Source organism: Accipiter gentilis, chromosome 19, assembly GCF_929443795.1.
Source record: "Accipiter gentilis chromosome 19, bAccGen1.1, whole genome shotgun sequence".
Classification (NCBI taxonomy): domain Eukaryota; kingdom Metazoa; phylum Chordata; class Aves; order Accipitriformes; family Accipitridae; genus Astur; species Astur gentilis.
Window position 1 is genome coordinate 7240619 of NC_064898.1, and position 24623 is coordinate 7265241.

Consider the following 24623-nt stretch of genomic DNA (forward strand, 5'->3'; position numbering starts at 1 on the left):
TAACTTTTTACTTCTCTTTCAAGACTTTTCTATCAGTCTAAAATTAGTATGATTTAATATTAGTAATATTTCATGTTAGCATTTACAATGATAGCAACTACACCAGACAGCACATAAGACCAACTATTAACGAATTCAATAAATAGACTTGCCAGTCAAAAAGAGATTACTTAAACATCAAATGTTTCAAATAATATGCAGATGCACTTTAGCACTTCCTTTTGGTGTAGTTTTGATTTCCCCAGGCTCAAATCATTATTTCATCTTCTCACCTAAGTATTTCTTGTAGAGCAAGCCAGAGTGCTGTCAGAACTTCCCTGCTTCAGTGTCGAATTTGAATTGCCTTTATGCACTGAACTCTTTTAAAAGATTTGAGATGCAGGTCTTCCAGTCTACACTCTGCTCCTTCCTACTGGTTTCCTCATATACTGCATAAGCCAGATACAGCCTCTCTGCACAGCCAGAGAACTTTTTGTCTGGACAACACTAAGTATTTGGCTGTCCCTTAGGAAAAGGTTAAAGAGGCTTGAGATCATAAGGTACAAAAACACTGAACTGCACATTACTGGGAGTAAAGCCAGAAAAGCCAAGTGATGAAAAGCAGAGAAACTACTAATAAGAAGGGAAAATACTAAATACAGGTGGTACTTGCTATAAATGAGTCACTACTGATGAGACAGTTCTCATCCAGCAGAACTCTCCCCCCTAAACACCACAGTCCATATTCTACAACATGGGCTTGTATTGACCCTTCTCTGTCTATCGGGTCTTCAGTTTACAAGTTTTCTTCAGTCTAGATGTCTCTAGCCCTACTGAGCAGGTATTTTTAACTTTCTATGTATTTAAGGCAGCAGATTCCATCTCACTTTCTGTAATGCTCTTTGTTAACTCTCTCAGAAGAAGACGACTAAGTGGTGACTGGGAAGGAGGAAAAAAGAAAAGAAAAGATAGTCTGAGATGTGTTGTTATTTTTTTCAGGCTTCCTTTTCCTAAGGTAAGATCTATACCCATTGGCTGGCACAACAACTGAAATATCTTTCCTTTCAGTAAAATATACCCTTTACACTGCTTCCAGCACTGAAGCTCTCTTTGTTAAAAGGAAAGATACACTATGGGTGAATATCTCAGACTGCTCATTTACGGACCTCAGGTACATTACAGACACCAAAGTCCAAATGAGCAATTCACTTATATCACTCGTCAGTGGTGACATTTTTTCCCCAACAAAGTTTCTTAATTGCGCATGCAGAAACATTGTCTGAGAAGCAATGCACCTTGCACCTGCCAAAGGTATGGGATGTTTCCAGCTTGAAATATGGAGGTGCCTTATTTCCATAGGGACACAGTCCCCTAAGTGCATCATGAGTATATTAAAATATGACGAAAGAATTGAGTTCCGCAGAAATCAGAGCAGCTTTTTTCACTTTCATGCAAAAGCACCTATTAATGATGGGATCACTCACTTGACAAGTCTCTAAACTCAATACAGGACCAAATATTCATGAACACCTTTATAGCACACCTTTCCTATTAGCAGTTCTAGGTCATGCAGGCTGGACATAGCCTGTCAAACAATTCATCAGGCCTTTGAGCTACTGCCTGACATGATTTTACCTGGAAGTTTCTCAGACTTTGGCAGAGATCAGTTTGGACAAATTAGTGTGGTGGTCTGGTCAATGATCTGCTCTGTGCTCTGCCCTTCCCAAAGGACCTCCTGACAACTTCTTCTCATCAGGCAGGATGGGGACATGACCACAGTGCAGATACACATCTGGTCCCATGACGGGCATCCACAAACAGTACAGAGCAGATAGAATCAACAGCATATGTGCCACGTCACAGAAGTTTTGACCATGTGATGTGTTTGGGTTTGGTCACGTGGTCACTGTATAGTTAATTACTGCAAGCTAGTTTAATAACTTTACTAATAACATAAAACTGTACATTTCCTACCCTTAATTATTATCAAAATGAGATATGAAAGCTACTATCATGTTTTGATACATATTTAAGGACATTTTCTTAAAAGGAATAGTTCAGTTCTTTATGAATAGCTTGAATTAACAAAAGAGATTTGAACACATTTAAAGGCCAAATTGTGATTAATTGTATAATTATACATTTTTAAGGGGAATAGCAGGCTCCTTTATAAATTTTAAATTATATTTGTTATTTGAAGTGTGTTTGAAAACAGTGAAGCTTGCATTGATATGGTAGTTCTTCAAACAAGAATTTTTACAGAAGTTACACAGTCTCATCAGCATGAAAAAGTTGCTCATCAGTGCTCACCTGGGTCCCAATCTAGTAAACTATTTAAGCATATCAGGTTAGTCTTACAGTTAAATTTAAGTAGGAATTTATGCATTGGTGCATGAGGATCTTAGAAGAAACAAGTTAATAAATTGCTATATTTTTCTCCAAAGTCAAATAAAGGTTGAAAAATATTAACAAAACTAAGAAAAATGACGTTTTACCTGACACATATCGTTACCATTCTTGCCTTAAAAGTATGATTTAAAGAGTAAGGTCTGCTTATTCTTGCTGCCAAGATCTATCACCTACATCTATCTAGATCTATTGATTTCACTCAGCAAACCAATGTATCTTACTGCTACCAAATATAGTAAAACATGTACATTTCTGAGTTGTGAACTGGCATGGTTTTAGGACATCTGCTTAAATGTATTAGTCTCTGGAATACTAGGAAATTAAGAGAGACATACAGACCTCTCTAGCCATGTTCTCCTGTTGCACTTTTTTAGAAAATGATTTGCAACTATGAACAGATATTTACACAAGAAAAAGAGTAACTTCTGCAGTGACCTTTCTTGCATAACTCTGCAATAAAGAAGTGCTTCAAATATTTATAGAATTAATGCTTAACTGAGAAATAAACTGTTGGTACATATTGAGTGGCAGCTGGACTATTCAAATATGGCCATGACAGTAAAAAATAATCAGGTGATTAGTGCTTTATATCCTCGAAGATCCTTGCAAATATTCATTACAATGTTTCCAAAACAGTGAACAAGGAAAAATCACTTAGACTTACCCACATTTAATCTGCCTGTTACTTCCCCATTTGAATTGCGAGCATTCACAGTCACATTGTGAGTAGACTGGAGAAGCAGTGATGAGTCCTGAAGTATGGAAAAAAAAAAGTAGATTAAGCAGAATAATCAGAATTGTTAACAGTTTTCAAAATTTAGTCTAGTGTTTAAATTAATTCAGTCACTGAAAGACTTTTGCAGCTACAAAACCATCCACAGATGTCATCAAATAATCTGGGCAGATATTTTTGATTACTTCAACTATACCAGATTTATAATAAGAAAAAAGTTATGGAGAATACTTCAGGTGAACAAACTCTGTGTTACTGGCCCAATGAATGAGGTTGCTAACTTTTTGTCTTTCAGAAAAAAATGCTAAAGTACTAGGTTGACTACATGTCAATACATAATTGAGACTCCTAGAAGACAGCCATTTAATTGAAGTGTGAATACCCCACTTTGCCAATTTATACTGTCATATTAACTTGGTGAGAAACACACATGTGTGTTGTGGTTTAACCCCAGCCAGCAACTAAGCACCATGCAGCCGCTCACTCACTACCCCCCCGCCCCCATCCAGTGGGATGGGGGAGAAAATCGGGAAAAAAGAAGTAAAACTCATGGGTTAAGAACGGTTCAATAGAACAGAAAAGAAGAAACTAATAATGATAATGATAACACTAATAAAATGACAACAGCAATAATAAAAGGATTGGAATGTACAAATGATGCGCAGGGCAATTGCTCACCACCCGCCGATCGACGTCCAGTTAGTCCCCGAGCAGCGATCCCCCCACCCCCCACTCCCTCCAGGTTATATACTGGGCATGACACCACATGGTATGGAATACCCCTTTGGCCAGTTTGGGTCAGGTGCCCTGGCTGTGTCCTCTGCCACCTTCTTGTGCCCCTCCAGCTTTCTTGCTGGCTGGGCATGAGAAGCTGAAAAATCCTTGACCTTAGTCTAAACACTACTGAGCACCAACTGAAAACATCAGTGTTATCAACATTCTTCGCGTACTGAACTCAAAACACAGCACTGTACCAGCTACTAGGAAGACGGTTAACTCTATCCCAGCTGAAACCAGGACAATGTGCCTTCTGCTTCCTCAATGGTCCATGCAGCCTGTATGCTTTGGCTTGATTTTGGCACCTGGCACTGACTCTCCCGGCAAGAAAACTCAGAGAGTGGGTGATGGAGAAAGTGGGTGGTTGACTAGCTCAGAGCTGACTTCGACAGATGACAGTACAGGTAAGAGTGTCAGCCTAAATTAAATTGTTTCCCTGTCTGCCACTCAGAAGGATGACAAAAGTGTATCAGCAGACGGAACAGCATCACATCCCTGCACCATGATTTGAGCCTAATACACCCTGTGCTGTTCCACGTCTGGTGTCCCAATACAGAAAATCACAACGGAAGGTCACGAAGCGATGGCACTCGTATTTGACTTACCTCTCCTCACAGGCTGCAAGACAGCTGGGACATCTGCAGAGCAATCAGAGCCTCATGCCTACCCATCATTCTGTGCTACCTATGGAAGCCAGGGCATGCCAAGCAGGTGTAACTGGTATCTTTATTCATCCCCACCACATCTCACCACAATCCAGACTAGCTACAGTAGGCAATTCAGAACTTCACGTCATTCTTAAGACTGCAGCCAGCGTGGAACTACTTCACCAAAACATCTCCTTGTGTTAACTCACGGCTTGCTGTTGTGCTTGTCGAACTCCTCCCAGGTGATGTACCACTTCCATTACTTATTCCCAGTCAAACTCTCTGTACTTCAGGCCCGTTGGAGCCTCCTCAAGCTTCTCCTTGTCTTGAAGAGCAGATGAGTAACGGTTTTGAAAGACCCAGCTGCCCACTGTGCCCCATCAGTCTAGATATACAGACAGTAATGAAACCAGTTCATGGCAAGCGACCTGGCAGGGTCACTTGGAAGCGTACTAAAACTTCGTGAGGAGGGCATTGGTGGGTTCTCCTTATGTTTTTCTTCAACATACCACCTGAATTGTCTTTAAATGCAGCTGATTTTCAGGGAGATCATACTGGCCACTGTCTTTACTTGACTTTATGTATCAGAAAATTATCTGGGGACAAGAAGTCTGATCACGCTCACTGGGACCAGCAAATTGTAGCCACACTGGTAGACTTCAAAAGGGAGACAGTTTTTGGTAGTACAGGTTCTTTCATACTAAAAGCATACTTAGTATCCAAAGGACCAGAACCTAGTAACCCATGAGAGTGCCTAAGCAGATCTCAGGTGCCACAGTATCAGGGAATACGTGATATGAAGAGGGTATTAGCAAGCTGCCTGCTTGTGACCTCAGAGGGGATACTCATTGCTAGGTAAGTAAGTTTCTAACTACCAGAATATTGTTAAAGATCAGTCTCTTTCACATACATGGCTTCTGGTACTTCTTCCAGAGTCAGGAGAGACTATGCAGAACCTTGAAGGGGTAACCCCCTGAAAATCACTCCCAAGCCATGTTCCCATCATAATTTAATGCTTAGAGTATAAGATAACCTGAGAATTTTGAACATGTTTCACATGAAGAATTTTACGGCTAACGCTTACTTAATAACAGTGGTAGAAGCAATACACAGTTTGGAGTCCAACTTATACTTTTTAAAAAAACCAAAAGGGTGTCTTACAAGTAGGAAGACAGGTTATCTCAAAAGAAGTCACTAAGTGAGCAAAATAAATGAATCTCATTTTCTAAATTATATCAGAAAAAGGTGAAAGCTAACAGAAGTAACACAAATAATGAAAAGCCTTAGGAAAAAAGTAAGGAGTCTGTTAGAATGAGCATTAATGTAGCAAGTTAGTATGAAGTGGAAAAGGAAGGTCAACAAAGATCCGGTAAATATATTACATTTAAGTACATCCACTAAATGATCCACAAATATGGGCATCTTTATTACACTTATTTGACTGCTGCTGGTTGATTTAAAAAATAAGTTAGTAATTTGTAATATCAAATGTAAGTGCAAATAAACTGTATTCTAGACCTGCAGCTTCCACACGTGTGGTGTTGACTCATTAAAATCTAGTAACATATTTATAACTGTTCAACTTTTATGTTTCCATAAATATGTATTAGCTAAGCTGCAATGGTGTTGCCCACAACTCTGTGTTGGACTCATAATGAAGGCATAAACTTGTAATAGGCTCCAGAGATGATGCACAGCAAGTACATTTTCTGCTACATATTTTCTTGGCACTTTGGAGACCTCATTAGGTGAGAAAAGCTGTTAGGAGACTGCAAGGAGAAAACTCTTAAGGCAAGAGAGAAAGCTCCTATGATAACTGTGAGCGGCCCAATCCTCTAACAGATGAACTTAGAAAAAGAAATCTTAACAAATAAGCAACTTTATGAGAATAAATATATAGATGGCATTCACGAGATCAAGCTACAGGCAATTAAGCCTCCAGAAAGTTCAAACATTTTAAAAAGCCAGCAAACAAACAAAAACCTCTGATGAATTATCAGTTCATAGGGGGCAGAAACATGCAGTAGTCCAAAGGCTCTAATGAATGCATGCTACTAATGATCACGATGGGTCATTATACAGCTAAGCTTATATTAGATGCTACCACACCTCTTGCTTCCTATATTGTACTAAATGTATTAAGAGCTGGAAGGAATATTAAAGGAGCATGAATGTTAGCTTAACATTGCATAACAATTTTTGGAGGCAGAGGGAGTTCTTAAGTATTAGCTACGCTGGTCTTAAAAATTTACATGTCTTACTGGATAAACAACCTCAAGGAAAATTCATTTAAGCACATGAATAGTTTTCCCAAAGCCTATGAGGCAGAAAAGAATACAGCATAAGAAACAAAACGGAAACATAGATTTAGTAATGGAATTTCACTAAGTAAAAGCTGTTCCTGCTACTGGAAATACTTGTTGCAGAAAAAAAAAAAAAAAAAAAAAAAAGACTTAATAGATGTAAAATACGTTGGCATTGCTTAAATTTCAGTAATCAAGCATTTTAGCAACCTCATTCTGATAATTTTATTTACATTTTCTCTTGCTATAGCAATACAAACACTAACTTTTTTCCTAAGTTCATAAAAGTCTCATAGCTGGCTATTTCTTCTTGGTGAATCCATTATACGTTTGAAGTAATGAAAGAGCCATATTCAGCTTTTACTCTCATTGAATAGTAATTTATTCAATGAAATGTGCCATTGGTTGATGACAATGTTCATAAAACATGGCTTTATTTTGCGAGAGTTTGGATTACAGACAACAGATCTGAAAAATGTTCATTTTGTAGCCAGAAACAGATATCGCTCTACAAAAATTCACTGGAATAAGATTCAGAGTTCACCTGGATAATTAAAAAACAATTCAGATTCTCTCTTCCCTTCTCTAAACCCAGTATTTCAATAAAAATCTTTCATAGCATACCCATTCTCAGTGCCATTTTAAAGTTAATCTGCTTGATAAATGTTTTCTTTGACCAAGTATGTTATTCCTTTTTTACCTCAATACTAACAAAATATTTTGTCTGTGGAAACAAAATTAAATCCTAATTTTTCCATTTAGTCTTGTGGATTTTATATACCTAAAGATATCATACATTTAATATCGTTGTTCTAGAAGTGAAAAAATGGAACTTATTGGAGAAATTGTAACTTTTCCAATAGGATCCACTAATTTTAGAGATACTGAAACTATTCTGTAAGGGATTGTATTGGGTCTGGCTGAGATGGAGTTAATACTCCCCATAGCAGCCCTCGTAGCGCTGTGCTCTGCATCAGTAGCTAGAAAGGTGTTGATAACACACCAGTGCTTTGGCTACTGCTGAGCAGCGCTGGCACGGCATCAAGGCTGGCTCTCCAAAATTTTTGGTCCCCCTCCCCATGGCAGACTGGGGTAGGGCAAGATCTTGGGAGGGGTCATAACCAGGACAGCTGACCTAAACTAACCAAACAGATATTCCATACCATATGACGTCAGCTCAGCTATAAAAGCTAAGTAAAGGGAGACGGAAGGGGGGCATTTTTTTGTCTTCTGGAGCAACCACTACGCGTACCGAAGCCCTGCTTCCCGGGAAGTGCCCAGACATCGCCTGCTGATGGGAAGTAGAGAATAACATCATTTGTTTTTCTTTGCTGTCGCGCGCGACCTTTGCTTTCATTTTATTAAACTGTCCTTATCTTGACCCATGAGCCTTTTGTTGTATTTTCTCTCCCCTGGCCAGCTGAGGTGGGGGCGCAGTGATGGAGCGGCTTTGGTGGGCACCTGGCACCCAGCCAGGGTCAACCCGCCACAGGGATGAATAAACAAAACAAGCAGTTTCACAGGGAAGCCTGCATTAAAAAATAATCTTGGTAAAAATAATGAAAAGCTTTCTACACACTCTTATAATTTTAGCTTTACTTATATACAATGACCTTTATAATTCCTTTTTGAGCTACTTATCACATGCCTAAGAGAAAAATATTAATTAATGACCTAATGATCATGCTTGTAAAGTATGCAAAAATATGTGTGGATACACACATACACACACACATATATACATATTTCCATGACAGATGCCTGGACTTTGCCTAAATTCAATTGTTCATAAGTGCATTCATGTTATTTTAGCATTATTGAAAGACTATCTGCTTACCACTCGAGAATGGATTTCTTTGGCATAAAGAGGGAATAAGAATTCCGATTCCCCTTCCAGACGAAGGCCTTCTTTCGTGACACGCAGGTGTCCCATTCCAGTCTAAGGAGAAGATGCAAGAATTATGCACATTTTATTATTGTTGCTATATTTATTTTTTGTTCTTTTTATAAACTGAAAGTTTCCAGAGCTGCCTGCCTCCAGTCTATTGATAAAGATGCCCATACTAATGCATTTAAAATTTCCAGGATTCCTCATTTCTTCCAGCAGTATTTTTCTTTAAGAAACTGTAGCTTTCAAGACAAAATTATTAAAGTTGGGATTATTTTTTTTTTTTGAGGAAAAAATAAAATATTACAGTCATTAACTTACAAAGAAGTGCATTTGTATTGGCGGTGCTGAAATGGCCTTTGTACTTGCCTTCTAAAAATGTCATGAACAATAAACTTTTACACAAGTACTCACATAAAACAAACCTTATGTTAACATCTCAAGGTTTATTCTATCAAAAACGTATTTTACAAGGAATGTAATACTTCTAAGCCTATTGAAGAGACAAAGAGGGATTTTTATTTGCTTCCATTTTCAGTAATTACTTCTTTCTTTTTAATTCATTTTTCATTCCTTGGTTTATTTTTTCCCCTCCTCTAATTGTAGGTCAAGACTACATCTCTCACACTATCATCTTCCTCTCTATCACCTGCTTGTCAGTTTTTGTACCTTCTTCATTCTCTCTTAGTCGCTTCCTCCCGATTTTAGTCCACTTATGCTTTCTAGCCCGTATCTTATGTCATTCTTTTTACTTTCATTCATCATTATCATAGAACTGATAATGTGAAAAATGACTGAGGAATTACTTCAGTAAGTACATCTGAGGACTTGCAGGCTTCAAATGCAAGGTATTTCACAAGTATTTAGCTAATTTGTAAAGGATTCACCCCTCCCCTGCCATAAAAAGTGAGAGAGAACTTGGCAAAACAATTTGCAGCCTTACAGCTTGGCCACATGTGAAAATATTTCAAGTCAACTGCCTCAAACTACAAGGAGTAGGTGGGAAGGCTAAATAAAAAACAGTAAATCCAGAAAGTATTTCCACTCCAAATATATTTCAGGTTGTTCTCCATGTAAGCAGAGAAGAGATACAAGACAGGCCACTGATGATACATCAATAACCTGTTCACCTAACGAATTATGCCCACCACTGATGAAAGTTGTAACTTTAAGAGACTGTAATTGTTTTCAAATATGGTATGTCCTGACCAATGAGATTATGAACTTTATACTTCTATAATGCTAAATAACATGTCTAACCAGCTTTGAATGAAAAACTGTAGCTGTTTTCTTTTAACAGGCTTGAAGAGAGACAAAGAGAAAAACAATGTTTGCTTAAATTCCGTAGGGTAACAAATATTCATGTCAGCAGTTCACTCCACTGGAGAGTACAACTGCGATTCCTCCTCAGTAAGGATTTATTTCAGGAAAAAGGCTTTTAGAATAGCTATTTATGGAATCTGTTATTCAGGGTCAAGTATTTTACTGCTTTGAAATACATAATGTACTGACTTTTCTCAGTGGAAGTAGATACAATTTCTAAATTCTAGCTCATTGCAAAGCTTTTAAAAAGTACCTACTATATACTGATACATCTAATGAGGCAAAAAATAATACCTATGATGAGGTCCCTATGGCTTTCATTATCACAACTCCTAGCAAGCACTGAATGATTTAGAAATATGTGTTTCTAGTGAGGACTATGGACATTTTTTTCTAACTTGCAACACAAAACAGAGATCACTTCAACACCATGAAAACACATAGGTTTTCAGACAAACACTTTTGAAAATATGATATGAAACATCAGGATATTCTATAAGAAATACCACTAACAAATGGCTCTCATTTAATTAACTAAATTTAGGGTCTCATTATTTGCTCTGATCTCATGCCTTTTCCATCAGATGCAACCATCAGGTTTAAACACAGTTTGCATATTTTTCTGGAATATAAAGAACTAGATAAACAGTATGTTATAGAGTAAGTATAAAAAACTACATAGACAAATCTGGTATTTAAGAAGGCAGATGAAGTAGCAGCAATTCTCGCTCTGAAGCAGATTGGGGAAAAATAACAAACTCCTGGGCGGCAATCTCTATCCTGCCTTTGGCTTTGCCAGGAAGAAATTTTTAGTAGAGACAAAAAACCTACAACTGATGTTGAAAAAGAAGATTATGCAATTTACTCAGCACACTCTTTCTAATGGATTCAGATTTTTCAGCAATGATTATTCTAAAAATGCTATCTAGACAAAGGAATGTCTGACATCAGGAATAATATGCCATGTGACAAAATTGAGTACTTTAACTTATCTGTAAGTTCTTATTTTTGAGTAAATCCAGCCGTATCACTCAGGATTACTTTGTATAAATATGTCCTCAAGTATGTCCTATTTCCTTCATCAGGTATTTCATTTAAGCATTGACACAAAGCTCACAGAGCTCACATTCTCACATATTTGAATAAGAGCCTCATTATTCATTCTCATCGGTCACTTGAGAAGTGCAAAACCATATGGAAATTTACACTTGGGTTACCTGCATAAATGAGTATCTGTGATGACTAACAGATAAACTCTGTAACATGCATGAGAACAATAAAAATGTGGATTTCATATAATCATCCTCACTTCTATTACATTTGTGACTGTAAACAATTATTATTTCCTTAGTACCATGATATTTGAGCATCTCAAGTTTGTAAAAGTACTGAGTTATGCAGTACTGTGAGATGGGGAAATTCTATTATCCCCCTTTCATAATTGGCAAATTGAAGTTACAAGGAATATAAAAGAGAGGGATTTAGGATAAACAACCACCCTAATGCACTGAGCTCCAACACTAAGTTCATAAAAAGGAAGAGTATAATAGTTACACATAATGTTCTCTCAGCAACCACTCTGCTTCTTACATTACCATTTAGGAGAAGCCAATTATTATTTACTGAGTATTGTGACTTCCTCAGTGATGAACAAATTTGATGCTTTCAGTTTTAAGGATTTGATTCTGTTCCTATTCAAATGATTGAATAAAAGTATTTCTCTTGACTTGAGAAAAGGGTCCCAATATCAGTTAGATGCAGACTTTGATGCAGTTACACAATAAGCTATTGATTAGGAAAAAGAGTGCTTCATTAAACATAGCAGATGTATGGCAAGTCTGGATTCTTGTTATCCTGATGTTAGTGACTGTCACTGCTGGAGTGTGCTGGCCCTGAGCTGTAACACGTTGTGCATATAGCCCCGAGCCTCATGTTTTCTAATTATTCAAAGCCCTCAGCGAGGCAGGGACTGAGCTGTATGGAAGAGGAGGATGAAATGGTATCTCTGTAGACATTAAGCAGATTTTGCTATTGCTGCAAGGAGTTGTCTGGCATGGAAACTGCTGGCAGCTGCCAAACCCTTATGCACCAAAGCTGCAATTTAGCATTAGTGTTCACAAAGGTGTGACCAGTTTTCATTTCAAAACTGCTAGGCATATTCTAATTGGAGGAACAAGATGTCTTCAACTGCAGTAGAAACATCTTTCATCATTTGAAAATGCTCCCAAGGAGGTAAGTGCTTGTAGAAACAGAGACATGGCCTTCTACAAAAAATTCAAGCTCTGTGTGGGTTCAAGCCTCATCAAAGCTCAACAAAAGGCTCTTTGATTCAGAAATCATGGTCTAAAGGATATTTGACAGCTATTCAGTGAATTGCCTACATAGGGATACTCCAAACCACCCGAAATGAGCAGCCACCACTAGAATCCTAGGTAAGACTCAGTGTGCCATGGAGCATCTGGATGGGAGGACCATCTTGGATGGGTTATCATTCTCTTAGACTCTAGACACAACAAATGTAAAGTACTTTCCCTCTGAAATAAGGGGAAGCAGTTCCGTTCTCCACAAAGCCAGTAGAGAAGTGCAGTATGTCCACAAGCCATGGAAAGGCCCTTACGTTTTTTTCAGAGGACTGCAGATGGACTGAGTCCTTCATCAGAACTAAAAAATTCCAAAAGCCATACTGAAGGCTCTGGTGGTATGGCCACCTTCTTCTGGCTATGAACATCTGCGTTGAGGAAAATGGAGAAATGACTGGATAAAGCAAGTTTGACAGCATTGGTATGGCTAGCGCTAAAGGCCTGTCCTGTTACAACAGGCTGCAAGAACTCTCCCTCTTTCATCTGTTGTTATAGTGGGACCCGTTGCTCTGGCTCATGACCAAGAAAGCCATATGGAAAGAGACGCACATTGCACATTGCTGTGGGACTACGAGGAGCGGAAACAAGCAGATGTAGCTCTAGGGCTCCTGCATGCAGTGACTCGCTCTCAGGTAGCTGAGCCTCATGCTGTATACGGCTTACGGAGCCAAAAGAGCATCAGATGACATACTTGGGATTTACCTCCCAAGCCTGTATAATAATGATGTAGAGGTCTGCTGCCGTAGGCACATGGCCCTTGGAAATGAGGGTGAGGCATGAGGAACATTCATTCAGTTTACGATGAGTACTTCTAATCACCTGAATACAATCAATAACTGCAACTTGCATTTTCCTACCAAAATAGAAACTGATACACATGGGTGCTCACTATATTGGGTCAACCACTCAACCACTCTTCATGACATGTCATGTCACTGTCTCTGCACCTTCTCAGCGTTAGACTCAATTGCAGTCCTCAGACTCCTCTAGACAACAGCAATTAAACTTACGGTCTACGTATCAGCTAATAGCTGCATAGAAAGATGTGTATTTTCCTCCTTTGGGGAGAGATCAAATACTGGAAAGACAGGCATACCCACATGGTAGAATGGGTACAACAATAAAATCTCTAAGTTGATTCAAACATTAGTTTTAACACTCAATTCAGTTCAAGTAGCTCCTGTCTCAGGAGTTAATAGTATGTTTGATTTGTAATACCTGCTCCCTGAATATTCACATTTTCCAAATATTAAAACTCCACACATGCTGTAGTTGCTGATGGGAACCTATAATGGTATTAACTTCAGAGTAGAGAGGATGCAGCATTTCCATTCAGGTGACACCTTTCCTTACTCAGAGGATACTTACATACTACTTCTAGGCCAGCCCAGGGAAAGACCTGGGCAAGTTCAGACCGAGACATCATTTGTTGTGCCCCAAAGCTAGTTCAATTAATGGCTTTATAGATCCAGCTTTCACTGCAGTACTTCTTGCAGCAATTACTATTTAGAGAACTTGCTTTGCAAACAAGAGCGTACTGTTTCATTGAGATAATAGGACTGTGGGTAGAGATTGTTAAACAGCAATCAGCAAAACAGGATTGGTAATGAATCTGATGAAACTCTCTGTTTGACTTACAATATCTATTTTGGAGCTAAGTACGTGCTTGGTATAATAACATTACTGATGCCTCATCTCATTTTCTGTTGCAAGGACTCTATTTCCTGGGCTCAGACAGAGAAGGTTATCCGACTCTTCTTTCTTAGGTGACAGTGGAGCCTTTTCTGTCAAAGACATTGGTCAAATCAGAGCCCTTAGCAACAGCAAGCACTCCTGGTATAGAAGTTAGCCTCACCTGGCTTAGGGCTGGATACAAACTAAAACACCCTTTGCAGATATGGCTAGAAAGCGGGTAGGTAACAATCCCTGATCTAGAAAAGCAGATGGCCACTTTGAACTCAACGGTTTTGTAAGGACATGGCTACGAAAGATGCAGATTCATCATACCATTGACATGTGCTTAGTTTTGATGAGATTTCTTTCATAAAAGAGGATAATATTTAAGATGCATACTTTCAAGATAGTTTCAGGTCCTCTTGGTCCTGATACATAGAATAACAGACTTTCTTAAGTAAAGAAAGGTATTAAATACAACAGGTATTACTCAGGAGGAAAAAAAAAGCTTCTGAAAACAGATTCGGTTTCAGCTTTGTTTCCTTGTTTGGCAAGGACCAAATTCTGTTGCTGGTTCTGTACTGCACAGACATTTCAAAGCTGGATAATACTCGGCTAATAAAAATGCCATTATATCTGGCATTACATCTCCTGTGACCGATTTAGTCAACATTATAAAAATAGACTGCTACTCCCACTGCTACATATCTTTCTTCAGGAACTGACTTTTTGTAAGTTGGCTAATTCATTTTATTATATTAACATTTGTAATTATACAACTTAGCTAATGAAATGGAATGAAATATTTTCCTTTGATATGTAAAGGTTGTCGAAAGGATTTTCTTCAGAACACTGCATGATGTTTATTTCTTGAATTCCTCTGAGGAATCAGGGATATTTGCATGGTGTATGTGATTACACAGACTATGTATTGATTCAATATTGTAAATCCTATCATTTGTACTAGGGGACGTTTCATCTTATGGTCTCAGTGCTCTATGCCTTGTGTAAGCACACAGTGACAAGCATCTCTACCCTGACAGAATCTGCTGTCTAAATAGTCAAGATGACAAAAATGTGAGATGAAAAAAGGACAAAGAGATGTTGCATCCCTCACAAGCACTGCTGAAGATGTCTCCAGCTCTATGTGAAAGTAATGAATTAAATATTTTACCTTATGTTTTGTCTTGCAGCTATCATGCAGATTTATTTTAAAATTATATTGTCATATTAAATAGCAACCACTGCAGTAGATTGCAATTAAAACCAGATCATCTCCAGTAACAACCTAACCTCATTTTGAATTACCCAGCCTTCCCCTCATTTTAGTATTACTAACTGAATAAAGTATACAAGCATAGTTTTGGTTACTTTTGCTAAATGCCATCATGACCACTTTTTTATTCATGGTACAAAAATGGATAGTGACCGCAGAGATTTTACACATAAAACTATAATCACCTACTATGATGCTTCTCTAATGACGTTATTGATAAGTGCACTTTTGTAACCCTTATCGAGCAAAATGAAAACCAAATCTTTTCAATTTTCTGTAGAGTACATCACAGCAAGCTCTACTCTAGCACTGACAATAATATAATCTTTAAAATAATGGGTTAAAAATATGCTATGCATCAATAAAATGGTAGCTTAACATGTATTTGTATAAATTAATTACACAATATACCTAAAAATAACAGCAATGACAAAGAAATGAAATATAAAGTTGGAAAGGGTGAGAGCTTTTTGCAGTTCCTGTTGGATTACATTTAGAATTTTTCTGACAATTTCCAGTCCACGCCCTACTGCATAACTAGGACTTGATCATACATTTTCAAATATTTTATTTGGTTAAAGATGAAACAAGAACATTTTTTAAAAAAAACAAAACAAAACTGTTTTGGACTCATGAAATAAATTTTTCAACATAAAAATTAAGGAGAAAATTTTAGGGCAATTCATTAATTTCCCAGCACAGGTAATGAGGAGTTTTTAATCCAAATTACACTTTCATTCTATATTATTTAATTATTATTATTACACTTCATTCAATTACATTTCCCCCACAACTTTATGTATACTGAAATATACATTTGGAAAAGTTCAGTAAGCAGTCAGTACAGCTATGTATTAGGCAATTTAGGTATGGAGAAACACAAATTCTCAGAATCGTTTTGTCTGAGCAGCCATGAAGGCACAGACAAGGCTTTTAACTTGAACACATTTTAAAACCAAAAGAATAAATACTTTAAAATATATGAGACCATGGTACAATGTACACAGAATATATATGGAGATGTCACCTGGACATTCATTAAAAAGGAAGAAGGACAACTATTAGAGTAAAAAATGAATAGACAAAACAGTTGATGGAGGTTTTGGATCGTTAAGTAAGTAAAGGCATGAAGATCTGATACAGAACTGTAGAAGGCTTTTGAGGAACCGAGAATATAAGGACTTCATGTTTACTTCTGTGGACAGGGCAAGTGGGCTTCTTAGACTAAAGGACTAACAATGCGAAAACGTATGCTAGAAAAAAAGGAACGGAAGAAATTGTAGGAGTGGTCATATGCTTCTAGAACTTACAGGCTCAGGGATTTGTAAAAAACAGTAGTAAGGCCACTAGTAAGATCTTTATTACATATCTGAAAGTCTTCAAAGACCTGCAGAGAACGACATAACGACGACATTGGATTTCTTCTTAGTTCACGCTAAGGGAAATACAATTGGTGTACAGCTTAGCCATAGGCTATTGTATGATTCTTTTGAAGAATGATACATCCAATTCTGACTCGGTCTTCTACATTCTGGTCCTCTATCAAAAACCTGTATAGAAACAGCCTCTGTGTGTTAAGAGAGAGAATCAATAAAACAGCAGAACTCCAAAGGTATAATCCAATATTAATACTCCCAAAATTGTCTGGCAGCCAGATCTCTACATTTTAGGAGAATGTACCTGTTTAATGGAAAAGTGCTTGTTACACAATATTTATTTGTCTTTTTTTTATAATTATTGTCTTTTCCTAGTCTTGTTGTGCTCACAAGTCCCAAGCTGGATGGAGGCCCTGTTGTGCTGGACATTGCAGAAACACACGGAAGGTATTTATTAGCTGCAAGTACTAACATGACACACAATACATGAACTGGAACATGACATACAAACAATTTAAACAAACGTATGTCTTAGGCACCCATCATCTGAGAACAATGGTTACTTTTCTGTCTCACTGATTTCTGCTGGAGCTTGGCAGGCTTAGGTCATTTTAGTGTCAGTCTCAAAACTGACATGTCCTAAGAGTCTCACATGGAAAAATGGGAGTTCAGGAACTCTGCACAGTGAATGTTTCTGATCAGATGATGAGATTTCACACATGAATGCATATGCAATTATTTGTATATGGAGCACAGAAATGGGAATTAAACACAAGTTGTTCAATTTCTCCATCTCGTGGTTATTTCAGTATGCTGGGCTTGACACTGGGTACTAAATTGCAGAGTAGGTGCACGCCACAGTGTATCCCACATCACCCATGTCAGCACCTGTTTGGGAAAGTGGATTTTGAGCAGGAAAAGGCCTGCAGGAATCACTCCTGTAAGCACTTGGGTGCCTGAGATCAAGGCTGGAGCTCACACATAGGCAAGGTGCAATCAGGGTGTGCACCTGGATCCAGGAGCTGGGAAGTTCCTGGGTCCCCCATTTTGGAAATGTTATTTGTTGTTATCAGTGTCCTCAACCTCAACCATTCTGTGTCAACTTATGTTATTCCAAGAAATGTTACAGTAAATTTTCACTGAGTATGTGAATCTCTGTAATAGTATCATTGAGTAAATGATGATCTAAACATATAAAGTCTTTTGGGACTTTTAACCTCTTCTATGAAGTCAGCGGATAGCACTAGGAAAAACAGATGAAATTTCACAGACAGAGACCTTTTTCAGGTCTCACTTGAGCTACACAAATTGTAAATTTCACCAGCTCTATCATTTATCATTCCTATTTCCTACATTAGAACAGCTCTGCTTGCTCCCGGGAGCAAAAACACAAGCCAAAACCCTAGGAAAATGTGCAGTTGAACGTTACTTATTCTATCTGGGCTCAGAAGTGGTACATCAGACCATGAGATCAGAAGAACTAGTTTTCCTTTGGCAGACTGTTTGCCAAGAGCAGCTTTATTTAAGTTTCCCTATACAACTTAAAATCAGCAAAGGAGAATCAGGAGCTGCAGTGAAGCCCTTACAAGCTTATCTGTCCACAGTTCTTCAACCTGCATGTATACTATAATCTCACTGTACTCAGATGTTTTAAAACTCTTTATCAATATTACAAATTATTCCAACAGTAAACTTAGATTTTTTTCATTTGAACAAGTGTTCTTGCACACTTTTTTACATACGCATGATTTGATTCATAATATAACTCAGATTAATCCAATGCTTTAAGATAATACACTATATATATATTTAAGTATATATCACACTACCGAGAAATCCTACTTTCTTTGATAACAGCTTATTTGCAGTAAGCGTCTCAATATCTTCCTTTTCAGCTATTACTCTTTCCATAAAACATTTAAATATTCACTGCCTGATAGAGACAATGGGAATGACTGTGGCCTGGCTGGAGGCAAATAATACTTAACTTCATGGAAAAATAGCAAAATACATCTGTTCAGGATTATTCAGAGTAGAAACTATGGAATATTGGTGTTCTGACAGGAAAGTATTTTAGTGAAAATTAGGATGAGAATTTGTGAATAATTAAATAAATATTTTATTTCATTTGAGTATTAAAAAAATGTAACATTCTCAAAGTGGCAACTAATTCCACAGAGCATACACTGTTAATCATAAAACAGCATGGAAAGGCTGTACAAGTTCATTAGTGTATGTCTTTGCAGTGAAGGAGAACTCTTGCTGTGAATGAGTATTCTTTACCATACATTTTTATTGCTGTCTAGTCTGGTTTTAAATGTTCCAAATGATTGGGCATCCCCAATTTAATAAGGCATGCTGTTACACAGTCTAGTAAATCTCACTGTCACAAAGCATTACTTGATTTTCAGTTAAAATTCTGCTTTCTTAATTAATCACATTCCTAGTTTCATATTTTTCATATTTCCTTAAGTAATTCCCTCTATCTTCAGTGCCAGAATTTGTGAAGTGCTTAAATAGTTGATTACACAAGTATTTGATTATATAATAATTTAATTTCTTTTAAAATACATACAATATTTATAGAACTAGACCTGTATCATTATCAGCCAACTAATGTGTATATATAGTAAAATTATATATAGTTGGCTTTTCAACATTTTCTTATACAATTAGATATAAATAAATTGACATTGCCTTATAGAAACATTGAAAAATATTTTTTTAAAAAACTGATAGATTTTAAATTTGATAAATTTATTTTATTATTGATAAATAATTTTAAAATTGTTTTTAATACGTTGTCTACATTCATTATTAATTGCCCATGAGAACCCAAGAAGATTAGCAGAGTGGTACGGCTGTGATAAAAGTTGCTGGGAACAGGTATATGGGTAGAGCACTCACTAATTACTGGTAAGCCAAAAGAAGAAAATACCTGTGAATAATACATGGAAAACCCTGTACTTGTTCGTTTTGCTGTAGCAATTGTCCTATGTATTCCAGTGCCAGAAATACATGTGCATGAACAAGAAACTGGAAGTAAAGACCACACTCTAGCCTAAATGTGCAGAGACCTTCCCAATTCTCATTGCCTATGTCTTTATGTCCAGCTTTAGTGCGGGCCCAACAGCCGGCTAAATATTTGCCCTGTTCTTAGGAAGAACCATGCTTATAATACGCACTGATGGACTGGACACGGTGTGCTTGGCCCTCCATGTACCAAGTTAATTCCTGTCATGATAAGGTGATCCACAGGATGTTTTAAGGCTTAGTATTAGGGCTTGACTTTCCTCTTGTTAGTGACTCAAACCCAAGTAAGATCTAACGTAGATGGCAGGAGAACATGGGATTGAGCGCAGATGCAAATCATGTTTGACTGACAGCGCATCTAAAACTATAAAGACCTGTCTGCCTCTCTTACTCACAGCGTGCTTAAAATTTTTGTCAGAGAAAAACCTGTGCTACATGCCAAACTCCACGCTGGAGAAAGGCAACTGGATATCCTGGGTAACACTCTTGTTTCATGACTACCTGTCCTTATCAACATGAAATACAGCACAATTGCCTTGACCTTTCTTATTTCAGGAGACCATGGTAACTGTGGCATCTGCTAAAACCCATGTCTATCAGAAGCTAAAAAAACCTTAGGAATAATCGTTGGCGCATGACTGTTTCTGGTGTTACGATAAAGTAGCATAACCAAATGATATCATAACTGAATTAATGTGGGGTTTCTGAACAAGATTTGCTAGTGCCTCAGAAATGGTCATCATCTGATCAGATGCATTTTTCATACCTGAGTTTTAGAGTACTAGCATGACAATCTATGAAATTCAATAGTGACTTAGAAATTTTGGTCCAAGTCTTCACTGATTACAATGTTGACATAATGGATCATTAGGGGTGAAGTTCTGAGGACGTGACTACTAATTCTCTATGTGACAGCAGGGTAGGACAGCTAAAGATTGTTATGTTCAGGAAAAAATGTGAAATCAGTCTCATGAACTTAGTTTTCTGTAAGGAATATAAAGATAATGGAAAAGTAAAAATGCAAAAAGAAAAAAAACCCCTCAGAAATCACTGAGGCAGCAATGCAAGCAAAAGATAATAGTTGTGAAATCATATCAGTCATGTAACAAACTAAAAAGCCAAATACCTCTCGTTAAAGCCTCCTCCAGAGCAGCTAATCTCTATAAAGCTTTCAGATGCTCAGTGTTGTATAAAACATTATTACACAGATTAGCTCAACACTGTCCAACTTTTCCAAATTGTCTCCCAGTCATTGACATGACTCATGTCAATATGGAATTTATATGTTGGGGAATTAGTATGGGAGATACTTAAATAATTTAAGAATCAAATTCCAAAATATAGATCCTCAAAAGTCCTGCTCATTCATGCAACAGATCTAGGCATACTAATATTCTTGCAGTTAAATTATCTGATCACCATTGGACATGAACAAAATTGAAATCTCAGAACTGATTATCTTATGAATAAAGCCTACAAGGATAAAGAGGGGCCATGTGAAGAGGTACTGATGTCCTTTTTACTTAAGAACAAGTGGTTGCAGGACTCAACTGGGTTGCACTCCCAGATTAAAATTCCTCCTTTCCGCGGAAAAATTTGATCTTATATCTTCTCCCAGAGATCCATGCTCTAACCAACAGATTATAGTACATCTGATGTTGGGAATCTTTTACTCTCTCTTTTATTAATTTGCTCTACTTCATATAAATTCATTAAATATTAATTGGAGCAGAAGCTACAACAGAAGCTTCTGCCTCCAAGGTGAGTGCCATAATCATCTGACAGCTAAAGCATGTGTTATCTCTAGCCCAATAAAAAAATCAGTTTTTCCATATAAATCAAAGCAGTTTCAATTAGATAGACTGAGAAATGCCCAGTTCTATAGTCTATACCACAATAAGGATTTGGAAAAGAGTAATGACAGTAAGGAGTATTCTTGTGTTCAATATATTCAGTATTTTTCTAGTTAAATATTTTAGGATCTGATAGTCTCTAAAAGGATGAATTTTCATCTGATAGCATCTAGTCTAGTATAACTGATGGCCTTGAAATGAAAATGTTATAAGCTAAGAGTCAGTGGAGCATTTTAAAATTACACAGTCATTTTAGTCAATTAAGACAACAAGGTAAAAGAGGAATATATTTTTTCCTGTGAAGCATTTATCTTCTCTTTGTCAGAAGCATAAGGAAGATTAATAATGAGTTTTTCAGAGGAAATCACTAGTGTATTATTATTTATAGAAAGAAAGATATTCTGTCTTGGCAACATCAGACGGCCAACCACAAGAGAAAACTTCTTAAAACCAAAAACAATACTGAAGTTTGTTAATATGTCTCTTCCGTTGGGAAGCTCAAAACTGGAGGCTGTATTACATGTGTGTCTAATGACTGCTGTGTAAAGGGAGATAATTACTTCCCGTGGTCTCTGGCCCTGCCCCTGTTCACTCAGCCCAATATGCTGCTGGCCTTCGGTGCTGCCAGGGTCGCTGCTGGCTCCTGCTCAGCTTGCTGCCCACCAACCCCTCGGGGCTCCTCCATAAAGCTGCCCCCAGCCAGGCAGAATCAGCCTGTGCTGGTGCCAGGGGCTCTTCCCTTCCAGGAGCAGGACTTTGCATTTGACCTCCTTGAATTTCATAAGGTTGGACCATACCTTCAGCCTGTCTAGGCTCCTCTGAATGTGAGCCTTGAAAGTATTGAATGGTACCCCCAAATCGGTATAATCTGCAATCTTGGTGAGCAAGCATTCTGTGACCTCTTCTAAGTCATTGATAAAGTTGTTAAAAAGGACCAGTCCCAGGATAGATCGCTGCAACACTTATTACTGGCCTCCATGTAGAGTACAACACGTTAGTAACTACCCTCTGAGCCTGACCATCCAACCACTTTAATTTTTTTTACTTATCTGTTTGTCCACCCTTCATGGCTGTAATGTCCTAACTAGGGTACAAGAATATTGTGGGAGAGTATCAAAATCCTTGCTGAAGTTAAGGTAAATGACATCTTGTGCCCTCCCATTGTCTATAATTCCAAACATTTTATCACAGAAGGTAATCACGTTGGTCAGGCATCATTCACCCTTGGTAGATCCATGCTGACTGTTCCCCATTATCTTATTCTCCTTCATGGCCTTGAAATGTCTTCCCAGAGGACTTGCTCCATCATTTGCCCAGGGACCACAGTGAGGCTGAGCAGCCCATAATTCACGAGAGTATCCCTTTGGCCTCTTCTTTTTGAAGACAAGTGCAACACTTGCTTTCCCCCAGTCATTGAGGATCTCCCCAGTCTCCATAACCTCTCAAATGTGGCAGAGGGTGACTTTGCAAGAGAATCAGACAGTTCTCTCTGCCCCTATGGATGCAGCCTATCTTGTGGCCCTTTGTCCCTTCCAAGTCTTAACTAAAGCTGAGCTTTGGCTTTCCTGACACAGGAGGCCTCACACATTTCCTGGCCCAGACAATGTTGCTAAATTTCTTCTTTGTAGCCTGTCCTTGCTTCTAACTCTTCTACACTGCTTTTTGCACTGGAGCTCCGTCACAAGTAACCTGTCTAGCTAAGCCAGTCTACTTATCTTCCCGAGTATCAGGATAGATCATTCCTGCATTTGGAGGATACTGTTCTTAAACACCAACAAGCTTTCCAAAGTAATTTTACCCGTCAGATCTGGCTCCCATGGGATACCCTGATCAGCAGATCTAACTGTGTGCCATCCTTAGCTGTCCTATACAGAAGTTATCTCTGACACCCTCTAGAAATCTTCACTGCTGCCATCCTGCCATGTTTGTCCTTTCAGCAGATGTCAGAGACATTAAAGTTCCCCTCTTTCAGACCTATTGAACGCTTCAGAATTGTTCACAGGAATTCTGACATCCTCACCCTGTTGCAGCCCTAAATCCCTTAAGATTCTTAGTTTCTAAACTCTTAGGACTAGCAGTCGCCTTTAGTTTTCAGAAAGCCTCAATATGTTAAAAACAAAATCTGGATTTTCTATTTCATGCAAAACTCTGATATGTTATATCCAGGGGAAAAAACCTCAAACTCCATTTTTTTCCAAACTTTCTAATTTTCATGCAAAACTAATTCTATTTTTTAAATTACTCTATTTCACCTTATTCAAGGTGAAAGGCATAACTATTTGATCCTGCCTTCTCTAAAACAGCTGCATATAATGAATCCACAGCTTTCTTCTCTCACCCCTTAAAAAAACTTGAGACCCTGTCCCCCTGAACTCCAGGACAGAAAAAGAAAAAAAAAAGAATGAGACATATCTTATATCTGTGTATCAATCTGCACAACTTAGGGGTGCTCATATGTTATGTAATTGGGACAGTATGAAAAAAGGAATCTATTCTCTGTTTGGGTTGTTCCCTTTCAGTCTAGATTTTATGAAATTAAATGAAATTAAATGAAATTCTGTTCTATTTAGTTGTATTCACTTAATGCCGAAGGCCTCTCAAACAATGGAGTTTAGAAAAGTCTCTGTCTTTCCACATCCTTCCAAATTTCTGCAAGAAGATTAAAAGCTATTAATCTTGCAGCGTATCTATGGCTGGTTCACGTTCTCCTTTATCAGCTTAGCTTGTTTGCTAGTATTTATCATGCTGTCTGTTTTTTTGGGTTGAGATAGGAGATGAGTGCGCGGATTAATTCTATGCCAGAGTTTGTTGAAGCTTTTTTCATAAGTTCATTATCATTTTAATCTGGATCTATGAATAGACATAGCACGAGATTTTTGTATCCTTCAAGTTATTATTTAATGAAAGATTTAAGGACGTTTTACAGAAAAAGAAAACAATTTTTATACTATAAAAGAAACTTTGATGTCTAAATAACAATTTTGTCAACTTT

The 24623-nt window shown here is 37.7% G+C and overlaps 1 protein-coding gene across 2 annotated transcripts in view; it reads right to left on the minus strand.

The window, feature by feature from the left end:
• Nucleotides 1-24623, minus strand: part of SGCG (sarcoglycan gamma) — a 158208-nt gene that overhangs the window by 50137 nt on the left and 83448 nt on the right. For both annotated transcript variants that reach the window (XM_049823041.1, XM_049823040.1), the window contains exons 4-5: nucleotides 8686-8787; nucleotides 3053-3140 (exon numbers count right to left, since the gene is read on the minus strand). In XM_049823041.1, the coding sequence (XP_049678998.1) occupies nucleotides 3053-3140; nucleotides 8686-8787 (190 nt within the window). The remainder of the gene's footprint in view (nucleotides 1-3052; nucleotides 3141-8685; nucleotides 8788-24623) is intronic.